We start from the raw sequence: 20,979 nt of genomic DNA, 5'->3' as shown, positions 1-20,979 counted from the left end.
TGACACTACATTATTTTTAAAGCATAAAGGTAAAGATTTATTAGTAGTTCAAATTTATGTTGATGATATAATATTTGGTTCTACTAATGATGTTCTTTGCCAAGAATTTTCTAAGCTAATGCAAAGTGAATTCGATATGAGCATGATGGGGGAGCTCTCATTTTTCTTGGGACTCCAAATCAAGCAAAGAAAAGATGACATCTTCATCAATCAAGCTAAATACGTTAAAGATATGCTCAAGAAGTTTGGACAGGAAAATGGGAAACCTCATGGCACTCCAATGAGCTCATCTAAAAAGCTTGACAAAGATGGACGTAAATGTGTGGATGTTAAATTATATAGGTCAATGATTGGCTCTTTGCTTTATTTAACCGCAAGTAGATTGGACATTATGTTTAGTGTTTGCTTATGTGCTAGATTTTAATCATGCCCTAAGGAATCACATTTACTAGCTGTTAAGAGAATCTTTAGCTACCTTAAGGATACTCCTAGTTTAGGACTTTGGTATTCTAGAGACTCTAGCTTTAGCTTGCATGCCTTTTCTGATGCGGATTATGGAGGATGCAAATTAGATAGGAAAAGCACCTCCGGTACTTGCCAATTCCTTGGAAATATGTTGATTTCTTGGTTTTCAAAGAAACAAAATTGTGTTGCATTATCTACCACTGAAGCGGAATACATTTCAGCCGGTAGTTGTTGTGCACAAGTTTTATGGATGAAACAACAACTTTTTGATTATGGAATTGAAGTAGGTACCATTCCTATCAAGTGTGACAATACTAGCTCTATTTGTCTCACTAAAAATCCCATCCAACACTCTAGAACTAAGCATATTGAAATTAGGCATCACTTCATTAGAGATCATGTCGCTAAGGAAGATATAGTTCTAGAATTTGTTGATACTTTGCACCAATTAGCAGATATTTTTACAAAACCTTTAGACAAAGAACGATTTTGGACACTTAGGAGAGAATTAGGTTTAACTGACCTATCTTCACTTAGTGTTTAAAATAATTTTAGAACTTTTAATTAGTTTTAAGAAAATGCTTATAAAAATAACTCTTTTGATTGCATTCTTTGCTAATAGTTAAGGGGAGTTTATGATTCTTAGTGAAAATTTATTATATGTTTAAGGATAAAATTGATTGATTGAACATAATCAATTTTCAATAAATGAGTTGCCAATACCACTAGAGCTAAATAATTTAGCATTTTAAGTGTTTAAATCGGTTTTTTGACATTTTTGTGCATAATGCATCGATACACTAGAGAGTGTACCGATGCATCCTCTTGAATATGCATCGATACACCCATCGATGTATCGATGCATCCCTTTGAATGTGCATCGATGCACATGGCCATGCATTGATGCATCCGTCAGGTTTTTGGTTAAAAACCCTGTTTCTTCATCATTTTCTCAAAACCCATCAAACTCTCTTATGCCATCGTTCGCCTCCTCTCTACCCTAAATCTCTCTTTTACTTCAAATCAACGAAAATTAGTCAGATTTCATTCACATTTCAACTCCTAAACCTGCTAACTATCATTAATTCGTGCAAAACAACTTCTCATTCTCATCAATCTGAGATTTTTCAAGGTATTTTTCTAAAAACTCTTATTTTATCAAATTTTGATTTTAGAACTAGTTTAGATTAGTTCTAGGTTGAAAAAAAATATCGGGCATTGCTTATATGATGTTTCTAAACTAGTTTTTACAACTAATTTCATCAAAATCTCACAAATTTTCAATGAATTTTTGTATTTTCGAAATAAAAAATTCAAAAATCCTAATTTAATTTTAAATTTGATGTTTTTGATTCAATTATGTTTCTTTCATGAAAAACTATACATATTATAATTTTCAAACATTATTTTCTAACTAGTTTTTCAAAAAAAATTCCCATTAGGACTCGGTTTAGAGAACCTTGAATTATTGTGGACTCAAATGAGTTCTGGGATTGATTATATTGCATACATGTGTTTTATATTTGCAGGTTACTCATCTTATTCCATTCCTTAAACCATGTCTAATTCAAAAAAGACCTAAGTCCTCTTTATCGAGTCATTCAAATCGACCTCCCATTCATCCTCAACCTTCAAATCCAAACAATTCCAATATGACCATTATAAGTTCCTGTTTTAATATGCCTGAACGTCGTAGAGAAGAACTCTACCATAGGTACATGAATTCTTTCCAATCTTATAAAATCGTGGAAAAGTGTATTTCTTATGTTCAAGCTATGATAGATATCAACTTCGAATACCTTCCAACTCTCATATCCTGGAAGTTTAATAAATTGTTTCACCTAAAATCAATCGTCTATCATCAGTTAGTCCGCATTTTCTACTCTAATGCGGTATGTATTCAAAACCAAACTCAATGTGGGACTATAGGAATTAGATCCTACCTTTTAGGACAATATATTCATATTGACTCTGAGTCTATCGCTAAACAATTTGGGCTAGATGACAATGGTTTATATAATGAAAAAGAAATTGTGACATATCTCTATCTTCCTAATGCTAGTGTTAGTACTCTACGATCTCATCACGATCGATTTCTCCATTTGATGATCTCTTGGTGGTTTAGACCATCCGGAGGTAGGTACTCCACTCTCTGTATTAGGGATTTATAGTGGATACATTGTATCCAACATAACAGGAAAATCAATTTGCCACAAATCATTTTTAGTGAACTAGTAGATACCATAAATGTTGTCCCTTCTAAACATGTCGAAACTTTAGTTTATGGGTGTCTACTTAGTAATCTTTTTATCAAACTCGATCTTAACGTCTCTCTTGACAATCCCATTCCTCTTCAAAACCAAATCAATCTCATCTCCTTGAAGAAAGATGATTGGAAACAGGATAAGGAAACTGGTTAATGGGTTTATCAACCCTCTAAGCAAACTCCGAGAGCTAGTTTTTCACGAGCACCTTCTGCTCCTAGCTCCTCTCGTACTCCACCTCCACCGGCTACAGATGATGATCCCGAGCTTCAAGGGCTATTTCAAGATATTGACGATCCCGACAATGCGCCGGCACAACAAGAGGATCAAGTGCCTCCATATTTCCGTTCTTTTTTTGAGACATTTGATCTACGGTTTGCTTCCATCGAATCCCATTTAACTGCAAACAACGAAGCGGTGAATCATCGCTTAGACACTTTGGAAGCTCAACAAATGGAGTTTCAAAGGGAGATGCTTGCACGTATGGATGCTCTTACTCTTGAGATGTAAGCACGATTTCCTCCTCCTCCCGATCCTTCTATGGACGAGTAGACCTTGTTTTGTTTTTTTTTTGGATCAACTTAGAAATTTACTTGTTAAAATAATTTGAATGCTTTTGGATTGTTTTACTTTGATTATTGGATGTTTGAATTTGTTTGGATTTATATTTTGGTTGCTTTGGATATTATATCTTAATATATATATGTTTGGTTTGAATTTTCTTTTTGATATTAATACTTATTTTTGCATCTTTAGACATATATGACCAATTATCCATTACATGTTTATGAATATTGATTATGAAAACTAATGGCTAATCTCTCTTTCATTTTTTATATTAGCAGCTTAAGCTTTAATTTTATAAAGAACAATTGGCTTATTTTTTAACAAATCTTGTTTAAAAACGTTTTAGAGTCTTTTTGATTTAACAAAAAGGGGGAGAATAGAGTAAGGGGGAGTAAATTAAATTTTTCAAAATTTTTTACAAAAATTATGTTCAAAGAAAATCTTAAAATTACTCAAATGTTTTGTTATATTAAAAAGGGGAAGATTGTTGAAAAACATTTTGATGTTTCGATATAACAAATTAAATATAAATGAATTTTAAGATTTTACAAATGATTTTCTAAGTATATTCGATTTAATTACTTGAATAACAAAATATTACTCCAAGTCTTTCAAAGATCAATTTCAATCCTTACTAAAGTGTAAAATTGTGTTTTAATCTTAAAATATTTTTGAAACAATTTTCACAAAGTATTTCAAACCAAGAAACGAGCCTAAAATCAATCTTTCAAAAGAGTGTACCGATGTACCAATCCAGCATCGATGCACCCTTGAATAAATTGAACATCGAATGCATTTTATGCATCGATGCACCCTTAGTGCACCGATGCACTAAGTGTTCCAACGGTCGAAATATTTGAATTTTACACATAGTGTACCGATGCACTATCCCTATGCATCGATGCACACACGCTCCCAACTGATTTTATTAATTATTTTCACACAATAACGGCTCTAATGACTTCATTAAAGATCCCAAATGTTCAAAAGTGATTCAAGGAGTATTTAAACAAGCTTAGAAGCCATTGATCAACAACAAGAATCAAGAGAGATTCAAAGAGAAAGCATCAAACCTCAAGTTTGAGCATTTCAAGCCTATTTTTCATTCAATATTCATTTTGTTTTCAAGAACACTAATTTTACTCAATTGTATTCATTTTTAAGTGTTTTTTCTTTGTTCTAGAATTGTGAAAACACATTTACCTTGTGAGGTCTTTTCATTAAGTTTGCAAATTTGTAATCTTCTCTTTAAGAAATATTGTTCTCAAGAATTGGGGTATATTCTTGAGGGAGTTGTAAGGTTATCTCTTTGGCCTCAAAAGAAATAACAAATTAGTGAATTTGTTGGAAAATCCTTAGTGTGGATAGCTAAGGTAGTGTACGTAGACTTTGGTTAAGAAAGTCGAACCACTCTAAATCGCTGTGCAAATCTTTTCAATTTTATGCAAAAGCTTCCACCAAAATTTTAATTGCCAATTCAATCCCCTCTTGACCGATTCCATCAATCGATTAACTCAACACCAAGTGACAATCAAAGAACAAGTGCTCCCTTGTTTCAATAACTACATTACATAGAACACAGTTTCCATCCATATCAATCCCTATTCGTTGAAGCCGAGTATGAGTGGGTAGTCTATCCAATAAAGCCATCTATGTAATCATACTATGTTTAGAGATATGTGAAGAAAACCATACCAGATTGTGCCAGGGGACCTTGTCGCCTTCTACCCTAATTTGCTCCCATATATCCATTGCTTTGTTTGCTCTATTTGAAAGAACTAGAAAAACTTCAGTTCTTAATTTGAGTATTCTTTTTAAGCACCAACTGAGGTTAGAACCTCCTTCCATAAGCCATAGGTCATTATCCTTTATAACATAAGCTTTGATCCAAGCAACCCATATGAAGCCCTCTCCTGCCATAATTTTCCTGATTAGGTTAATCATACAAGCTCTATTCCATGATTTAATGTTTTTCAGTCCAAGACCTCTCTCCGATTTGGATTGACAGATTTTCATCCAACTAACACGCGCACCAGTGGCAACCTTGTCAGATCCTTTTCAGAAGAATCTGGAACAGAGTTGTTCGATCTTGGTAATAATAGATTATAGCAGGATAAGTTATCTGCACCAATAATTTGCAACGCTGAATAGAACATATCAGATGAGTTCTAGACGACCAGCATAGCTCAGGTGTTTACCATACCAAAATTGGAGCCTTGATTTTATTTTTCCCAATAAGCATTTCACAATCTTTTTCAGAGAGCTTTCTGGATACTAAAGGAACTCGTAAGTATCTTACATGAAAGAATCCATGGTTGAAACCAGTGATTTGCTTAATAGAGTTAATGTTACTTCCCGAGATTCTAACAACAAAAAAATCACATTTAGCAACATTGAGTTTAAGGCCAGAAATTTCATAGAAATAATCCAAAATAGCAATAACTCCAACAACAGACTCCACATTACCTTTACAGAATATCAATAAGTCATCAGCAAAAGATAAATGTGTGAGTTCAATTTTCTTGCATTTAGGATGATAGCCATACAACCCTCTAACAACTGCCATATTGAGCATTTTAGAGAGAACATTCATAGATAGCAAAAAAAGGATAGGAGAAAGAGGGTCTCATTTCCTTATACCTCTGGCTCCCTTGAAGAATCCAATCAAGCTGCCATTAAAAGAAATGGAGAATCTATCTTTAGTGAAACATGCTTCAATCCAGCCAATAAAAATCAATGGGATATCTAAAGCTTTCATAACAACATAAATAAAATCCCAGTGAAGAGTGTCAAAAGCCTTTTGGAGATCAATCTTCATGGTACACCTTGGAAAGATGGATTTCCTACCGTATCCCTTAACCAATTCCTGGGCAAGAATAGTATTATCCACTATACTTCTACCTTTAATGAAGGCAGTCTAGTTAAGAGTAACAAAACCTGGAAAAAAGCTATTAAGCCTTTTGACTAAAATCTTAGTGATGACCTTATAAATCACTGAACAACATGATATTGGCCTGAAGTCTTTAACCTTGCTAGGATTAAGAATTTTATGAACTAGAACAATTGTAGTTGCATTGAAAACAGGCAGGAGAGTAGAATGCTGGAATAAAAATTTTACTGTTGCCACCACATCATCACCAACAATGGACCATGTTTTTTTTTTGAAAAAATAGTGTGTGTATCCAGCAGATCCTGGTTCTTTGTCGTTACCTTGACAGAAAATAGCTTCTTTGATTTCCTCAGTGGTAATATCCTTGACAAGGCTTGAAGAAAGGGTCACTTTCTTTGACATTAGGATCAGCGGTCTCAATCAGATTAGTGTAAAAATCTAGAATTTCAGTAGCCATAGCATCAAAAGATTCAATTCTATTTCCTTTGTCATCAACCAACACTCAAATAGTGTCCTTTTTTATTTTTGCAGCAACTGCAGAGTGAAAGAATTTGGAGCACTTATCACATTCTGTAATCCATTGAACTTTAGCCTTTTGCTTAATAAACATTAACTCTGTTTCTTCAAGACTGTTGAGCTCTTTTTGAATTTTCAGTTCCTTTCCAAAAGAGTCAACTCCTTTTAAAGAATTAAGTTGTTGTTGTTCGAGCTCAATTTTCTTTTGTCTTACTCTATTAGAGATATCACTATAACATGATTTGTTTAAGATCCTGAGGCTAGACTTGAGACACTTTAGTTTATGAAAGAGGATCTGCATTGGATTACCATGAACTGCTCTCTGCCAGGATTGATCAACCATTTTTAAGATTTAAGGTGAAGGGTCCAGAAGTTGAAGAACTTAAATAGTTTGGGACAGTTAGCAGAAGTATCTTTCGAAAGCCAAACAACAACCATACAATGATCAAAGATTCCAGGTGCAAGAAATTCAACAAATGAATTAAGGAAGGTGTTTACCCACATGGTATTGACAAGAACCCTGTCAAGTTTCCTTGCAAGGTAAGAATCAAGTTGTTTGTTGCTCTAAGTAAATGAAGGCCCGAAAAAAGGGTGATCATGAAGGACCAAGTCTTGAGTGACATTCTGGAAATCCTTCATATCAGAATAAGAGTGAGGACATAATTCAAAGTCAGAGCTTTCAATGGGATGAAGAATAATGTTAAAATATCCTCCCAAGATCCACGGAAGGTGACCTATACTCTTATCCAATTCACGCAGATGCTGCCAGAGTTGTCTTCGGATAATGTCATCATTGCTGCCATAGACTGTTGTAACAATAAAAGAGCTACCAAGGAACAGATCCTTTGCAGAAATGACCTAGTCATAAGCACGAAGGATAGATAACTCCAATCATTTCCTCCATAAAACCCATATTGTCCCATTGGTAGTATACTCATAATTAGAGCTAACATTCCAATTAGCTAGTTTTGATTCAAAAATGTCCTTGGACTTGTCGACTTTGAGTCTAGTCTCTAACAAACATAAAACATCAACTTTATTTTGACTTGCCCTTTGAAGCATGCTATCTTGTTTAAGAGGATTATTAAATCCTCTAACGTTCCAAAAACTGATAATCATTGGGAAGATGAACCCAATGTGTTCCCCTATCCACCAACTGAAAGAATTTTAGATTTTTCCATTGTATCATTCATCTTCAATTTAAGCTCCTGTACCAGTCCTGCAACACCCAAAGAAACAGATCGAATTCTTCTAGGGTGGCCCTCTAGGTTAGAAGCATTTTCATCAACCAAATTTAGGACTTCAAATATATTTTTTGAACCAGCTAAAACTGATTTGTCCTTACTAGGTCTGCCTCTACCTCGTTTTGTGATTGTTTGTTGAGGGGCTGAATTAACATCTTCAATATGAACATCAGGATCAGAAGACTTTGTCTAAATATCAACAACAGAGTCATTAAGCTCTTCAGTAGAATCATTAAGTACTTCAGTAGGTTCCTGACAATTATCATCCAATGCAGTTCCATTCTCATGGAGAGCAGCATAGGATGTTGATCCAGAGTTATCACAATTCTCTTACTGAGCAACAATAATTGTTAATCCAGAATTATCAGATTCCTGAAGAGCTTCTATTCCTCCAACAATTGGGGCTTCTGGCTTTAGATTTGAATCACTCTTTTTCTTCCAGACTTGAGTAATGGCTGGAGTTTGAGAGGTTTTATCCGAGCATACCTTTTCATTATGGCCGAATACATTGTATTTTCTACATCTTGGAGGCAACCAAGGTATCTCAACATAAATTGAAGTAGTCTGACCATCTTGTAGAACAACATCAACGTAATTGAGAATTTCATCATTTACCCCAATTTCAACACAAAGTTTAGCAAATTCTAGTCTAGTTTTGGAAGCAGTAACAGAGTCCATTGATAATGGAATTCCAATAGCACTAGCAATGTAGTTAAGGCCTACTTGAGAAAATAATTCAAGAGGTATGTTGTACAAGTGAACCCATATAGGAATTTTTGATAAATCAAAGTTTAACGACGTTCATATGATATAATTTTCACATTTTGGATTTTATTTAGAAGTTAACGGGAGTTAATTCGATCCGCAATAATCACACATTAAGAATATAATTTGTTTAGTACTAAAACCCATTAAGTACACAAAATGTTGTTCAGATTTCACTATGATCCAGTAGGAAAAGTGTTCCATTTTCAGTTTTGTTAGACCTTGGTGAATGTTCTGTAAAATCATCAATTCATCATCAATGCATGATGTCTAATATATAACACGGAAACTTTTTACACAATCCCCGACAGTGATTGAAAACCAAACAATCAAACCCAAAAAACACTACTTTTAAAGTGTAATACTAACTACATAGATTGTATACCGGTTCAAGGGTTCTTCATCTTAATCCTTAGCTTCCTAGCAATTTGTGTTGCTTTCGGATGAACCGGTCGCTTGTTTTCGTCACATTGTTCCACCTCTACCCAATTAATAACCTTGAGTATCAGAGACTGAGGAACTTTCCCTTGGGATTTCTTCTTACCATTCTCCAATGCTTCCTCCAGGAAGTCCATGAACCAGTTACCCGCTTCGGCTTCGATTTGCTTCCCCAATTTTATCGTACTGCTTAAACTGCTCGATACCGGTTTGTTTTCATCGTTCTCGGCCGATGATTCCATAGGCAGTTTCCCTAGTGGAGTTGATGGAACTTTGGAACTTGACCTTATGAGCCTCTTTTGCTCACACCCTGCAATTGATCTGTACAATGCAGCTCGCCTTTTGGTTTGGTCCATCGAATTGTGAACGATTTCATTCAAGATTGCCGGTTCATCTTGTGACATTTTGGTAATAGCCGAAGTAGCTGCCTGGACCGACACTATCTCACTCAAGGCTTGCACGATTTGGGCATGAAATTCCAGAAACTGGTCGATGCATGCCGATGGAGCTTCTGGTTTTGCTGATTTGCTCAAACTGGAAAACATCCTAAGCACACAACCAGAAATTTAGCAGAACATAAACATTTAAAAACATCAACTTAAAACAAAAGGGAAAGCACAAGAAAAAAAGACAGTTTTGATTACTTGAGAGACCGAACTAAGTTCTCTGTGGCAGTGACATCTCTTAGTGCTTGAAGAGCAATCCTCTGAGCTGTTTCTCGTTGTTGAACAGCCTCCTGTTGAACCACAAAAAGTCAGGCTAACCGTAAACGATGATGAAATCGACAATGGATGACTTAAATTTTTAAACTAACCTTCCCCAACATGCCAAGTTTTCCAGGCAAATTCATGGCTAGACTTTTGTTGTTATCAAGGGCTGAGTTATTAGTATCGAGTTGGGATTCTGGTGAGTTATTTATGGAAGCCGAGGCCATCCTTCCACGCTTAAAACTCTGTGGTGGGGTTGAACTTTTCTTTTCCTGCAATGGCTGAAAATTGAGTTGAATCATCAAGAGAAAAAACACCATTGAAAAGCTAAATTCGAGTAAAAAACATAGCATATTGTACATACAGCTGAGTTGAGAGGACAGATTGGGATCCGAGGCTGGCGGTCGATTACACTTTTACTCCTCGGAAACTTAGAGGTTGAAGAAGGTGCAGCACAGCTTTTCCTAAGCAAAGCTGGACTTTCTCCTCTAGTATCCATCATTTTAGCCAACAATCCCCCACCATAAGAGCCCCTTACACCACCACTAGCGTTCGCTATTCTCGGTACCATCGGCGACATCATCGGAGTTCTCCGCTCTTTCACCGGAGTACACTGATCGAAATCCAAAGGCACCGGCTTTAAAACCAAAGGAGAAGAAATCCCATCAGTCCCATTAAGGACCTTCCCCCCAAGAGCCTCTCCTATGCTTACTTTTCTCCCCTTTTTTCCTTAACCCCATTAAAGGCTCAGGTGTCCCAACTAAGGGATGCCTCCCGGGGAGTGGCTTAGCACCTTTAACAACAGGGACAGGAGAGCCAGGCTCCAATCTATCAACATAAATGAACTGCCCGAGTTGCATCTTGTTGCTAAGAACAAAATCGTCTTGGTCGGAAGGAAGACTAACGTAAATGGAATGCGATGAATCCGAGACCTTGATGTAAAACCCATGTTTAGGCCAAAGATTCTTCTCGTCAAGATCGGCCGGCACAATATCAGTGACCTGCAAAAGCGAGTTTCTGTGTTCACTCGTTGGCTTCACCCCAGTGTTCATACCATTGAGTAGTTTCAGCAGAATCCCAGGAGCCAGCGTTGCCATAATTTTCGTAATCTTTTGTAATGAAAGAATCGAAAAGGTATTTCCAAACCTCAAGGCATTAAAGAAGTGATGTTGAATCTTTGGTAGGACGAGACGTTAGCAACGGTAAGTTTTGAGTTTTTGAGAAAGCAATGGCTTTTAAAAAAAAAATGGAACTTTTGGAATGTTGGGACAACGGTCATAAGTTCGGGCTTCTTTGTCATAATGATTTTTAATTATACAAATGGGAATACGTTTGGTTCCGGTTGCTCACCTGCTTTACTTGCGATTAGGATAATCCGTAACTATGTAAACGACGTCGTTTTACTAACTCTGTAGCCTTCTTTTGAAAATTCCAATATTGGATTCTCTCTCCCGATTGTTTAGGGGCGAAGCTATATTTATCCAGATAAGAAGTCCCTACCAATCCAACTTCATAAATGAATAGATAGGAATGTATATTTTACCTACTAGTTTAACTCGATCCAATTTTATTGGATTGGTTATTTGTTTTTAAAATAACAAAATTCATGTTGGACGGTAATGAAATGATTTTGGAATAGAATCAAATCATGTTAAATTTAGATTTAAAGTAAAAAAAATTAATTTGATCTAACTCGATATAACTCTATAATTATCTCTTATATATTTAGAGATAATTGATATTTTTTTAACTAAGTCTTTATTTTACTTATTTATTAAAATGAGCTATATATGTACATTTAGATCGAGTAAAGTCAAATTAGATTTGAACACTGCATCCGCAAATTGTAATGCATTATCAAATAGTTAAGAAAATCCCGAACATATCTTACCTCAGTATCAATGAGGTAGGTTGCAACGTTATGACCGGAAGGATACGGTTTCAATTAAAGGAAACAAAAAAGAAACAATCAACTCTACTGGTACCCTTTAAATGAAATTTTAATTCCAACTCCAATGGTACTTATAAAACAACCATAAGGTAAAACCAACCTTATGATTGTCAACCCAGACATTCAATGAATCTCGCTCGAAATGCCAATTTCTTGGGACATTCAAGAAACGTCAGGTAATGAAAAAAATCTTATTACACAACATGGCGGCAAGAGACAACATGCAACTCCCCTTTCCAAGGTTCAATATTATGTTTGATCTGAAACAAGCAGAGAAACAAAATCTTCTGCAGATGATGGTCTGAGCAGCATCGACGATAGCAGCAGGTGATGCTATAGAGGAGTTGCAAATCCTGTTAGAATAGTCCAAATCGATCAATAGCCGCACTAGTCAAAGGCATCGTGCTATAATACACTTATTCTGGAAACTGATGACAGATATGCATCCAACTAAACAGAAAGTGATGTTTATTCAAGTGTTTCAAGTTTATGAAATTATATGCCGCTTCAACATGCTCATACGACTAAAACCGATAAAGCCTTCCATTGCATGCAAGAGTATGTAAAACCACAATTAAGATGGAACACATGGCTTATAAGGGTTAGTAAATGAAAAAACCGCTGCAGTATAAAATGTATGCACGAAGATGTTTCTGAAAAATAGTTTCAAGGGGTGTCAACAACTTCGGATAGATTGAAAATTTAAAGAGCAATAAGAAGTTTTGGCAGAAGATTAAATTTCAAAAACAACTTGCTATAACCCATTCGCAACAGTCAACTCCTTCAATTGAAAGATGAAGATCAGAAAATAGCCAGTTTAAGTTTCCCAAGGAGAAGAAAATATTTACAGCTGGTAACTGCTTTTTTTGTGTATACATATATATATATATATTTGAAAACAAAGTGTTGTAGCACGATGATGTTAACAAAATTTCACTCAAAGACTTCCTAAAGAGATACAAGAAATCTAAGAGAAAAGGTATAAAAACAAAAAAGACAACACCGAGGTTTCTTCACTACTAAAGTGGCTGGCAGCATATTTGAACATGGCAGTGACAACAATAACATTGGAGGCATCAAGGGAAATTTCCCAACATCTAAAGCGAATAGTTGCACAATAATTTTTTTTTGTATTGTCTATTGATAATCTCCCCCCCCCCAACCAGCATATAATCCTGCGCCCGGCCATGTTTCGCCAAAGAACGGAAAACAATAAGAGACTGTCTACAATGATGTTCATTATAATGTACATCCCCAAAACTTTTTGTCTACCATTCTGTTCACCAATCAAAGGGCAAAATATCTCAAACACGATTACATTTTCTTCCCTAAAAAAAAGAGACATATAATGCAGCAACGAATAGACATTTCAGACACTAATACACTGCTATAATGCAACTCAAAAACCACTACAATAAGCTAAAGAAGAAGATAAAAACAAAAGTTAGCATAGGCAGCAGAAATTACCTTCAGACAAACACCCCCAGCTTTGATTATGCAAGGACAACAATGAAGTGAACAAAGCAGAAGCCGTAACACTATGCAATGGCATCAAAGTTACTGCACCACCCAATTCCAGTGGGAGCCTAAAACAGAAACATCAAGCAAATTCTTACTCAGAATTTAGAATAAACCAGAAAAAAAAATCCATAGAAAGGTTCCAAAAAAATTACTAGAAGCAATAGAAAAAGTGAGAGTAAAATACCCATAAAATTTTGTAGCAAAGAAATGAAGCAATAACTTTGAAAATGGAGGTAAAACCTGCAAGAAGTGAGATTGCGGAGAGAGAATCGAGAAGCAGAGATTTTGGTAGGAGAGAAAAGGTCAGCCAGCTTGTTATTAGCAGGTCTTGATGATGGTAAATGGGTCAAAATGGTCTTGGCTGAAGCGCATGAAAACCCCAGGGTTCTTCTTCCAGAAAAAGCCGCCATGTTTCCTCTGGGTTCCCAAAAACCCTGAACCCTAAAACCTCAAATCTCTTTTTTTTTAGTTTTATTTTGAGGGTGAATTGTAATATTCTTCTCTAAACTTTATTATCTTTTATTTTACTCAATGTACTCTTAATTTTTCTAATTTACTCACTAAATTTTCGAATTATTTCGGTTTTCAACATTTTAGATTATTTTATTATTGATTTTGTATGATGTAGAATTTACTATTATTATTTAATGTAAAAATTATTTATAATAAATAATTTATAGTAAATTGACCCTCAAAATTAAAGACTTATTTTATTATTATTAAATTTAAAAAGACTTAAAATAATCGTTGTCCACCTTCAAGAAATGATGTATTTTATCCTTATTTTGACGAAGATGGAGTTGCTGTTTCTGGGCTGAATATATGCAATTCATGAAATTTTGTTTTAAAAGTAAGCTTTGAATTTGTTTATGTATTGATTACGGTGAGGTGGGGTGGGATTAGGAGTTCTCATGGGTTGGGATTGGCTCGTGGTTAAAGAATTTTGTAAAACTCTAAAACTAATAAACTTATAGGCGTAGAATTATTGTTAAAATTATTTTCAATAATTGGTCCCTCAAAATAAAATGTCTAATTTTATCATTATATATTCTTATTTAATTTCAAATGGGGCTTATTTAAGAAGCATTGCAAAATTTGAGGTGACAATGAGAATTAAAAAGATGAAACCTTTATAAAACAATTAACTCGAAAGGTGTAATGGGAAAATTATAAGAATGAATCTAAGCCCAGACTTTTTTCTTACATGAAGTACAAAAAGATAAGAACTCATCCCTTTTTTCTTTTCCTTTCCTTTTCTTCACGATTAGTTTGTGTTAAATTGGCCATGGAATTTTTAACATCTTCTATCAAACTTAAAAAAAGCACCATATATCAAACTTAAAATGCAATTTTTGAAAATTGCATGGACAAATTAGAAAGTCAAAGCCAAGTTGATTCATCTTTGACCAAAGAATATTTTAATGGAGAATATGGAAATGGCATTTGGTAAATTTTAAGATTTCCTTAATGCAAAAATGGGAATTCTCAAGAATTGAATTTTAAATTCAATTAAATTGCCATGTGTATTAGAAAATGTCTAGACGATTTTAGAATTCTTCTTCCTCCATCAGTTGCTGCTGTGAACCCCTTCAAGGTAAGAAAAAAAAATTCTTTTCATTTTTTAGTTATTTTAGTAAGATTTTGGAAAAAGTTGTGAAATAAAAAAATGTTCTACATCAAATTCTCTATCTTTTGACACCAATATTTCATGGTGAAGATGCTTATATGTTGAGATTTAAAGTTAGGGTTTATGTAGGGGTTATGGAGATTGAAGAATTGATGAATGGTTTTTATGTTTTTGATGTTGGAGATTAATTTTAAAGCATGTATGATGATTAATTTGATGTGTACATGTTTTGGCATAATTAGGGTTTTTGGAAATGTTGGGATATTGATGTTGTTATGGTTAGAATAGCATGAATTTAATGTAAGGAAGTTGAATTCATGTTTGAAATTGAATGAAAAAGTTCACCCTACGTACTTAGTGATATTTGACCAATTGGGGAAAAATTAGGGGAAAATATTGAAAAATTTTCTATGGTTTAGAATTGATATTAGAAGTGTTATAAGTGACTTGAAGATCAATTTAGATCAATCTGGAACCTTGAAAGTGAAAAAAAGCTAGTTTACAAGTTTTAAGGATTTTGGGACATTATTGTATAAATGTGAGATTTGGAGTATTCAATGATACTATTTAATATTTAGATGCTGGAAAATTAAGTTGGAAAGTTATTTGGAACCAAGTTGAAAATTTGGTAAGAGTTTGGTTGTTTGCAAGTTAATAAATGTAGAAGTGTCATTTGCGTAAATTAGGACAATTCTGAAAATTCTGGAAGCTTGCTGAAATTTTTGTTTAACTACTAAGTTTGAATCAGATTACAAGTTTACAGAGATTGGAAGTGAATTGACAAAGTTTAAGGAAGTATATGATGAATTTACAAGCTTTTGAATGTTTAAGTATTGATTTGAATACTTTATGAAGGTGTTGGAAATTTTATGTTATTAATGTGAAATAATCATAATGATGAAGGATCACTATGAAGTTAATAGAAAAGTTAAGGTGAATTCTAGAAATAATTCATTATTAGTGGTTTGATTGTGTAGTTGGCAAAAATTGAAGGGTTGATAGTGAAAATAAATATTCATAGGACCGAATAAGTATTTTAAGAAGTTTGAAAGTTACGATGGAAATACGATTTAGATTTATATCTATTTAAGTATCGGACTTATTTCTATTGAATTTTTATATTTAAGTTTAGATCATGTTAGTTTGATGCTAACATATAGTTTGAATATTTTATGTTATTATATAATGTCGGTAAATCAAGGTAAATTTAGTGATTCAAGTAGCTTAAAAGGGAAGGAAAAAGTGTGGGAATCGAGAAGATTATCGAGGAGGAAATTTGACATGAAGGTAAAGGTGAGTGCATTTAATTCGCATTTGTGTTATCGTACAACATTGGCTTGCGATGAGCCAGGGACGGAGTTACTACGATAAGAAGTGACTCCTAATGTTATGTAAATTATGATTCTAGCCTAAAGGTTTGTTTTTTTAAAAAACTTACAGAGTTATGAAATTAAGCTAAGAATGCTAATTAAGGAAAGTTGTCTAGAAATTAGAATTTGAACAACGAGTTTAGAAATTCACCGTAAATTATAAAGGATTGATTAGAGGATGATATCCATACCATTAGATTCATGTATCAGTCTAGATTCGTTTAAAACAGACGGTGACTAATTTCGAGGTGTACACAAAAAGATATGAATTTTTAATCGATGATAGGACAGAAAACGAGGCAGCAGATTCTGCCGAAACAACTTTATCATTTAACTTTGAAAATTCGTTATAAATTGTAAAAGTGGAACTAGAAGGAATGTCTTATATGTTTAGATTCGTATTTGAGTCTAGTTTTCATTAGTGCAAACAGAATAATTTTTCAATATATTAATTAATACAAAATAATATTTATTTAAAGGTAGTGCAAACTACATGAATATAGAATTTTGATAAATTATATATTGAAAGTAGTGGAAGATAAATTATTTAAATCTAAATCTTAGTGAGACTTATATTTTGATTTAATAATAATAAAGTGTTAAAGTGAGTGCAATTTGCTTGTTTGATTATTATAGTCGTCCTCGACTTGTGATAAGTTAACATCATTTTGTTTTCCAGTATGATTTATAAATTTTAGTATGAAATAATTCTATAAAATTTTACATCAAGTTTTATGAATGATTTTGGGTATGAACTGCCCAAGTATGATATTTATGATGATGAATTCTAAATATTTACAGTTATCAAATAATTATCAATATCAAATATTTTACAGTTATCAGATACATATTAATAAATGATTTTATGATGATAAATATAAGTCTTGATAAATATAAGTCCATTGTATATTACATTGAGAGTCGTAGGTACATTTGGCAAGCCATTAAGTGAGTACTTATCAGTTCAGCTTTGATACATTCGTGTATCAATGTTCAGTTATCAGTTCATCTTTGGTATATTCGTGTATCAATTTTCAACACCGTTGGTACTCATTCATGTTATGATTGAACTGAAGTGCATCATATCTCAGTTTCAGTTATGATTTGGCACAGTGTTGTGCCTAGTGCGCACCTTAAACTCATGTACCTTATATTCTCTTACATATACTCAATTTTACCTTTTATTCAATTTGGTCCTTTAATTATTTTTTTTCCAAATTCTTTATTCCCATCAATTATTTGAATCATTTATAATCTCATCAATACTTCTTCCTTAATTCCCTTCTTAAAAAAAACATTATATATATATTTTATAATTTTAGATGGTATTTGATTTATTAAATAACTTTACAAATCTTACTTATACATGTGAAAAATATGAAGATACTGAGATATATATATATATATATATATGGTTAGAGAAATTCTTTTAAATTAGAACCAATTATTACTAAATATTATAAATAATTACAATTAAATTTGAATAGAAACTCGAACAACTCAACTATACTCGAAAAAAATTCAAATAAAATTTGGCTGATAAAATAGGACTCGTCAACTCGAATTTTTTTGACTCGACTCGATTGAATACTCGCCCCTACTTTCAACAACATCATTTAGGTGAAGTGATTTTTCAGTTCAAACTAATGTCTGCTAATGTGTTAAACACTATAGTTGGTCTAGATTCATTCTTGTCATACTTGAGTTTCTTATTTGAATCTGATTGAACTAGTCTGCCTAATTCCATTATTAAAGTCACCAATTTTACTTCCTTTTCCTTAATGAAACAGGAAAGGGGAACTTTCTATGTAACCACACGGATAATACCTAAACAGGAATCAACTTCAAATTCTGCAAGTGTGACGGAATTTATCACCTTGATTCACTTTAATATTTTACTTTGTCTTACACTTGGCACTTTCTGCTGTTAACTTGTCAATAATGAACAACAGTGTCAGGCTATTAGTGAGGAGGAAATATTTGCCATACAAAATGAGCGGTCACTTTTCCCAGTGGGATGGATACATGTATGTTCACTTCTTTTTTATATTAGTTTCGTTTAGATTTCTGTTTCTTTGCTCCTAGATTCACAAGAAATAGGTGAAATTCTCAAAGGCAAGTACCACTACGCCCTCAAACTGACCTCAGTTTCATGTTTCTTGTCTTCTTTCAGACACATACTTCTCAGAGTTGTTTCATGTCATCAGTAGATCTCCATACTCAATACTCGTATCAGGTAATTATGTTAATCGTTTATGCAGCCCAATTATTGCTCAAAGATTGGGTCTAGATCATCCTAGACTCCAATCTATTTATTCCTCTCTGGATAACTGTCTTATCAAAACAAACAATGTAATACTATTACTATATTCCGTTCACTCAACCAAACAATGCAATACTATTACTTCTCTATTCCATTCCTACCGAATAGCATTCAACTCCTACTCTATTACATCACAGCAAACCAAATCTACAGTAAGATTATTGCCACAGTATGACATTTCTCAAATTATTTTCAGGTGATGGTGCCAGAGGCTTTTGCCATTGTTGTGGCTCCTACTGATAATTCAAGGTCTGCCCCTCACACACAATGATTGAATTGTTGACAACTTGGATTATGTCACAGATAATACTGATAATGCTTCATCTGTTTATCTAGGTTTATTTTTGATCCACTTTCTTTATTTTGGTTTTCCATCATGCTGATTAATTATATATTTCTTGGTCTCCAATATGCAAGACTTCCCTTTGGCCTCTGTAACGTACTAACATGTGAGTATTGCTTCCTATCATGGACACATCATCCTACATTATCTATTCATTGCCTTTATATGTAAGACAGATGTGCCTTTGATATAAAGATGGATTGGTTTTAGGCTACTTCTCACATATCTATCAAAATTTCACTTTTCTTCACATTCTATGAAGTGTAAAATATGAATCTAGCTGGTATAAGCAGACTTTGATCAATGTTGACTTTGTTTCTTTCTAGTTCATCTGTATTTTCAGGGCAGCTGCAGGCTCACTGTGTAGCCCTCAAATTATACTCTCAAACAAATTAGTTCTAGATGTTTATATGGCAAAATATTAAATTTAGAATCAAATTCTAGGTGAGACAGCCTCAACAGACATGCACTAATTGCAAAATTTTTGCATAAAAAAATGAGTCCTCTCTATTTAAGTTAAAAAAAGTATAAGATATGCTTTGTGTGCAATTGTTTTAAAGTCATGATCAAGTTAATAGCATTGAGCTTTCATTATTGGATTTCTTTCCAGGAGTTATGGGATATTCCGAATATCCGATCCCAGTGGAATGAGTGTCCTGAAAGAATGCCAAGAGAAAGGATCTCAATTTCATTCTCACAAAGAAACAGTAAATGGGAGCCCCATATATGAACACTGCACTCATGTCTACACAAATTCAAATCTAAGGTTTGAGATCTTTGACCGGCGCTGAAATATGAAAATGTCCACAATTAAATGGCTGCAACCTGCATGTCACATAACAGAATATTGCTGATAGGAAACGGTATTTCTTTTGATAAGCGAGCATACTACTAGTCATCGTATGTAATAATGATGAGGATGCTCCTATATTGTGTTTTAATAAATTACATTTTTACTTGTTATGCGTGCATTTAATTTTGTTTAGAATTAGTTATTTTACACTAATAACGAAGTCTTCCAGATGCTGTGATGGGATTCGGAGGACCAAGACCTCTCCTTCGACGCCCTGAATATTTTTGAAGTCGCCCATATAGAACTTTTCTTCTAACCTAAATCACTTTTGCAATCGACATGATCTGTAATGGTAGAGAACTTGTATTCTTATTCTGGTAAGATCAACTTCATCTTACCAAAACATTTGTGTTTTTATCTTTACATTTACATCTTTCTTTTTTTTTAATATTATCTATATCTTTGTAATCCATATATATTTAAAAGAGAATTTAACTAAAGTATATGAATCATTAGGAGAGAACAGATTGAACCTTTATGAAGATAGGTTTGGCTATTGGTTCCTAATAATTCATTGATTTTTATCGGTTTTGGAATAAAGTAGTAAACTTTACTTGTGTAGAGAATGTTGTGTATAGTTTCTGTTAGTGTTATTTTGATCCCCTTGCTGAGAAAAAAGCTCGGCTCTGCCCTTGTCCTAGGGAAACCTACGTCCTTTTTCTTGGTTCGCTTTCCTTTCCCGGCCTTTCAACTTTCTAGAGGACATCATCTGTCATTGGTCCATTTCTTGCATGTAATAGGGAATCTGTACTGATCTCGAGACTTGAAAGAGCTTTTCACATTCATACTTTTTTGAATGTGGTCCCCAATTATAGTATCACTTTGCTGACTGTTGATGTCATGTCAGCTGTTGGTGGTTCACTCCTAATTTAGACGGAGAGTCTCGACCGATGAGAGAATGGCCATTGGCTGGTGTTTCTATGTGTGAGAGTTGGTCATAAGGAAGAAGATTATGGATGCTGGGATCCCCCTACTCAGTTATAGATGTTGGGTATAGTGCTTCTAGCTGGTGGTGTCAAACATAGTCATTATAGTTATTTGTAGGTCAGCAGACTAAATAGATCTTGTCGTTAGATCTTGAATTTCACTTTGGTAGGTCATATGGGTTTGTCAAAGATCTTATCTATGCACTGTA

General features: G+C 33.9%; 3 protein-coding genes and 1 pseudogene across 3 annotated transcripts; 1 reads left to right on the top strand and 3 right to left on the bottom strand.

The window, feature by feature from the left end:
- Window positions 1-2,836: 2,836 nt before the first annotated feature.
- On the bottom strand, window positions 2,837-10,984 carry LOC120206491 (annotated as a pseudogene).
- LOC120206467 lies at window positions 5,165-6,588 on the bottom strand. The gene is made up of 5 exons (XM_039206111.1): window positions 6,325-6,588; window positions 5,937-6,213; window positions 5,596-5,855; window positions 5,330-5,464; window positions 5,165-5,209 (listed from the first exon to the last, which is right to left on the bottom strand). Exons 1-5 carry the CDS (start codon window positions 6,586-6,588, stop codon window positions 5,165-5,167), a joined length of 981 nt encoding a protein of 326 aa, XP_039062042.1.
- Window positions 10,985-11,943: 959 nt separating the features above from the next.
- On the bottom strand, window positions 11,944-13,792 carry LOC120206492. Its single transcript, XM_039206127.1, has 3 exons — window positions 13,569-13,792; window positions 13,275-13,393; window positions 11,944-12,160 (listed from the first exon to the last, which is right to left on the bottom strand). The coding sequence occupies exons 1-3, from the start codon at window positions 13,736-13,738 to the stop codon at window positions 12,141-12,143; spliced, it is 309 nt and encodes a 102-aa protein (XP_039062058.1). The 5' UTR covers window positions 13,739-13,792; the 3' UTR covers window positions 11,944-12,140.
- A 4,179-nt stretch (window positions 13,793-17,971) lies between these two features.
- On the top strand, window positions 17,972-19,976 carry LOC120206458 (AMSH-like ubiquitin thioesterase 2). The gene is made up of 5 exons (XM_039206104.1): window positions 17,972-18,178; window positions 18,278-18,352; window positions 18,499-18,561; window positions 18,845-18,897; window positions 19,602-19,976. The coding sequence occupies exons 1-5, from the start codon at window positions 18,107-18,109 to the stop codon at window positions 19,780-19,782; spliced, it is 444 nt and encodes a 147-aa protein (XP_039062035.1). The 5' UTR covers window positions 17,972-18,106; the 3' UTR covers window positions 19,783-19,976.
- Window positions 19,977-20,979: the final 1,003 nt, after the last annotated feature.

This window comes from Hibiscus syriacus, unplaced genomic scaffold, assembly GCF_006381635.1.
Source record: "Hibiscus syriacus cultivar Baekdansim isolate YM2019G1 unplaced genomic scaffold, ASM638163v2 tig00013808_pilon, whole genome shotgun sequence".
NCBI classification, from domain to species: Eukaryota; Viridiplantae; Streptophyta; class Magnoliopsida; order Malvales; family Malvaceae; genus Hibiscus; species Hibiscus syriacus.
Note: the sequence above shows the minus strand (reverse complement) of the source record. Positions and strands in the feature narration are given on the sequence as shown.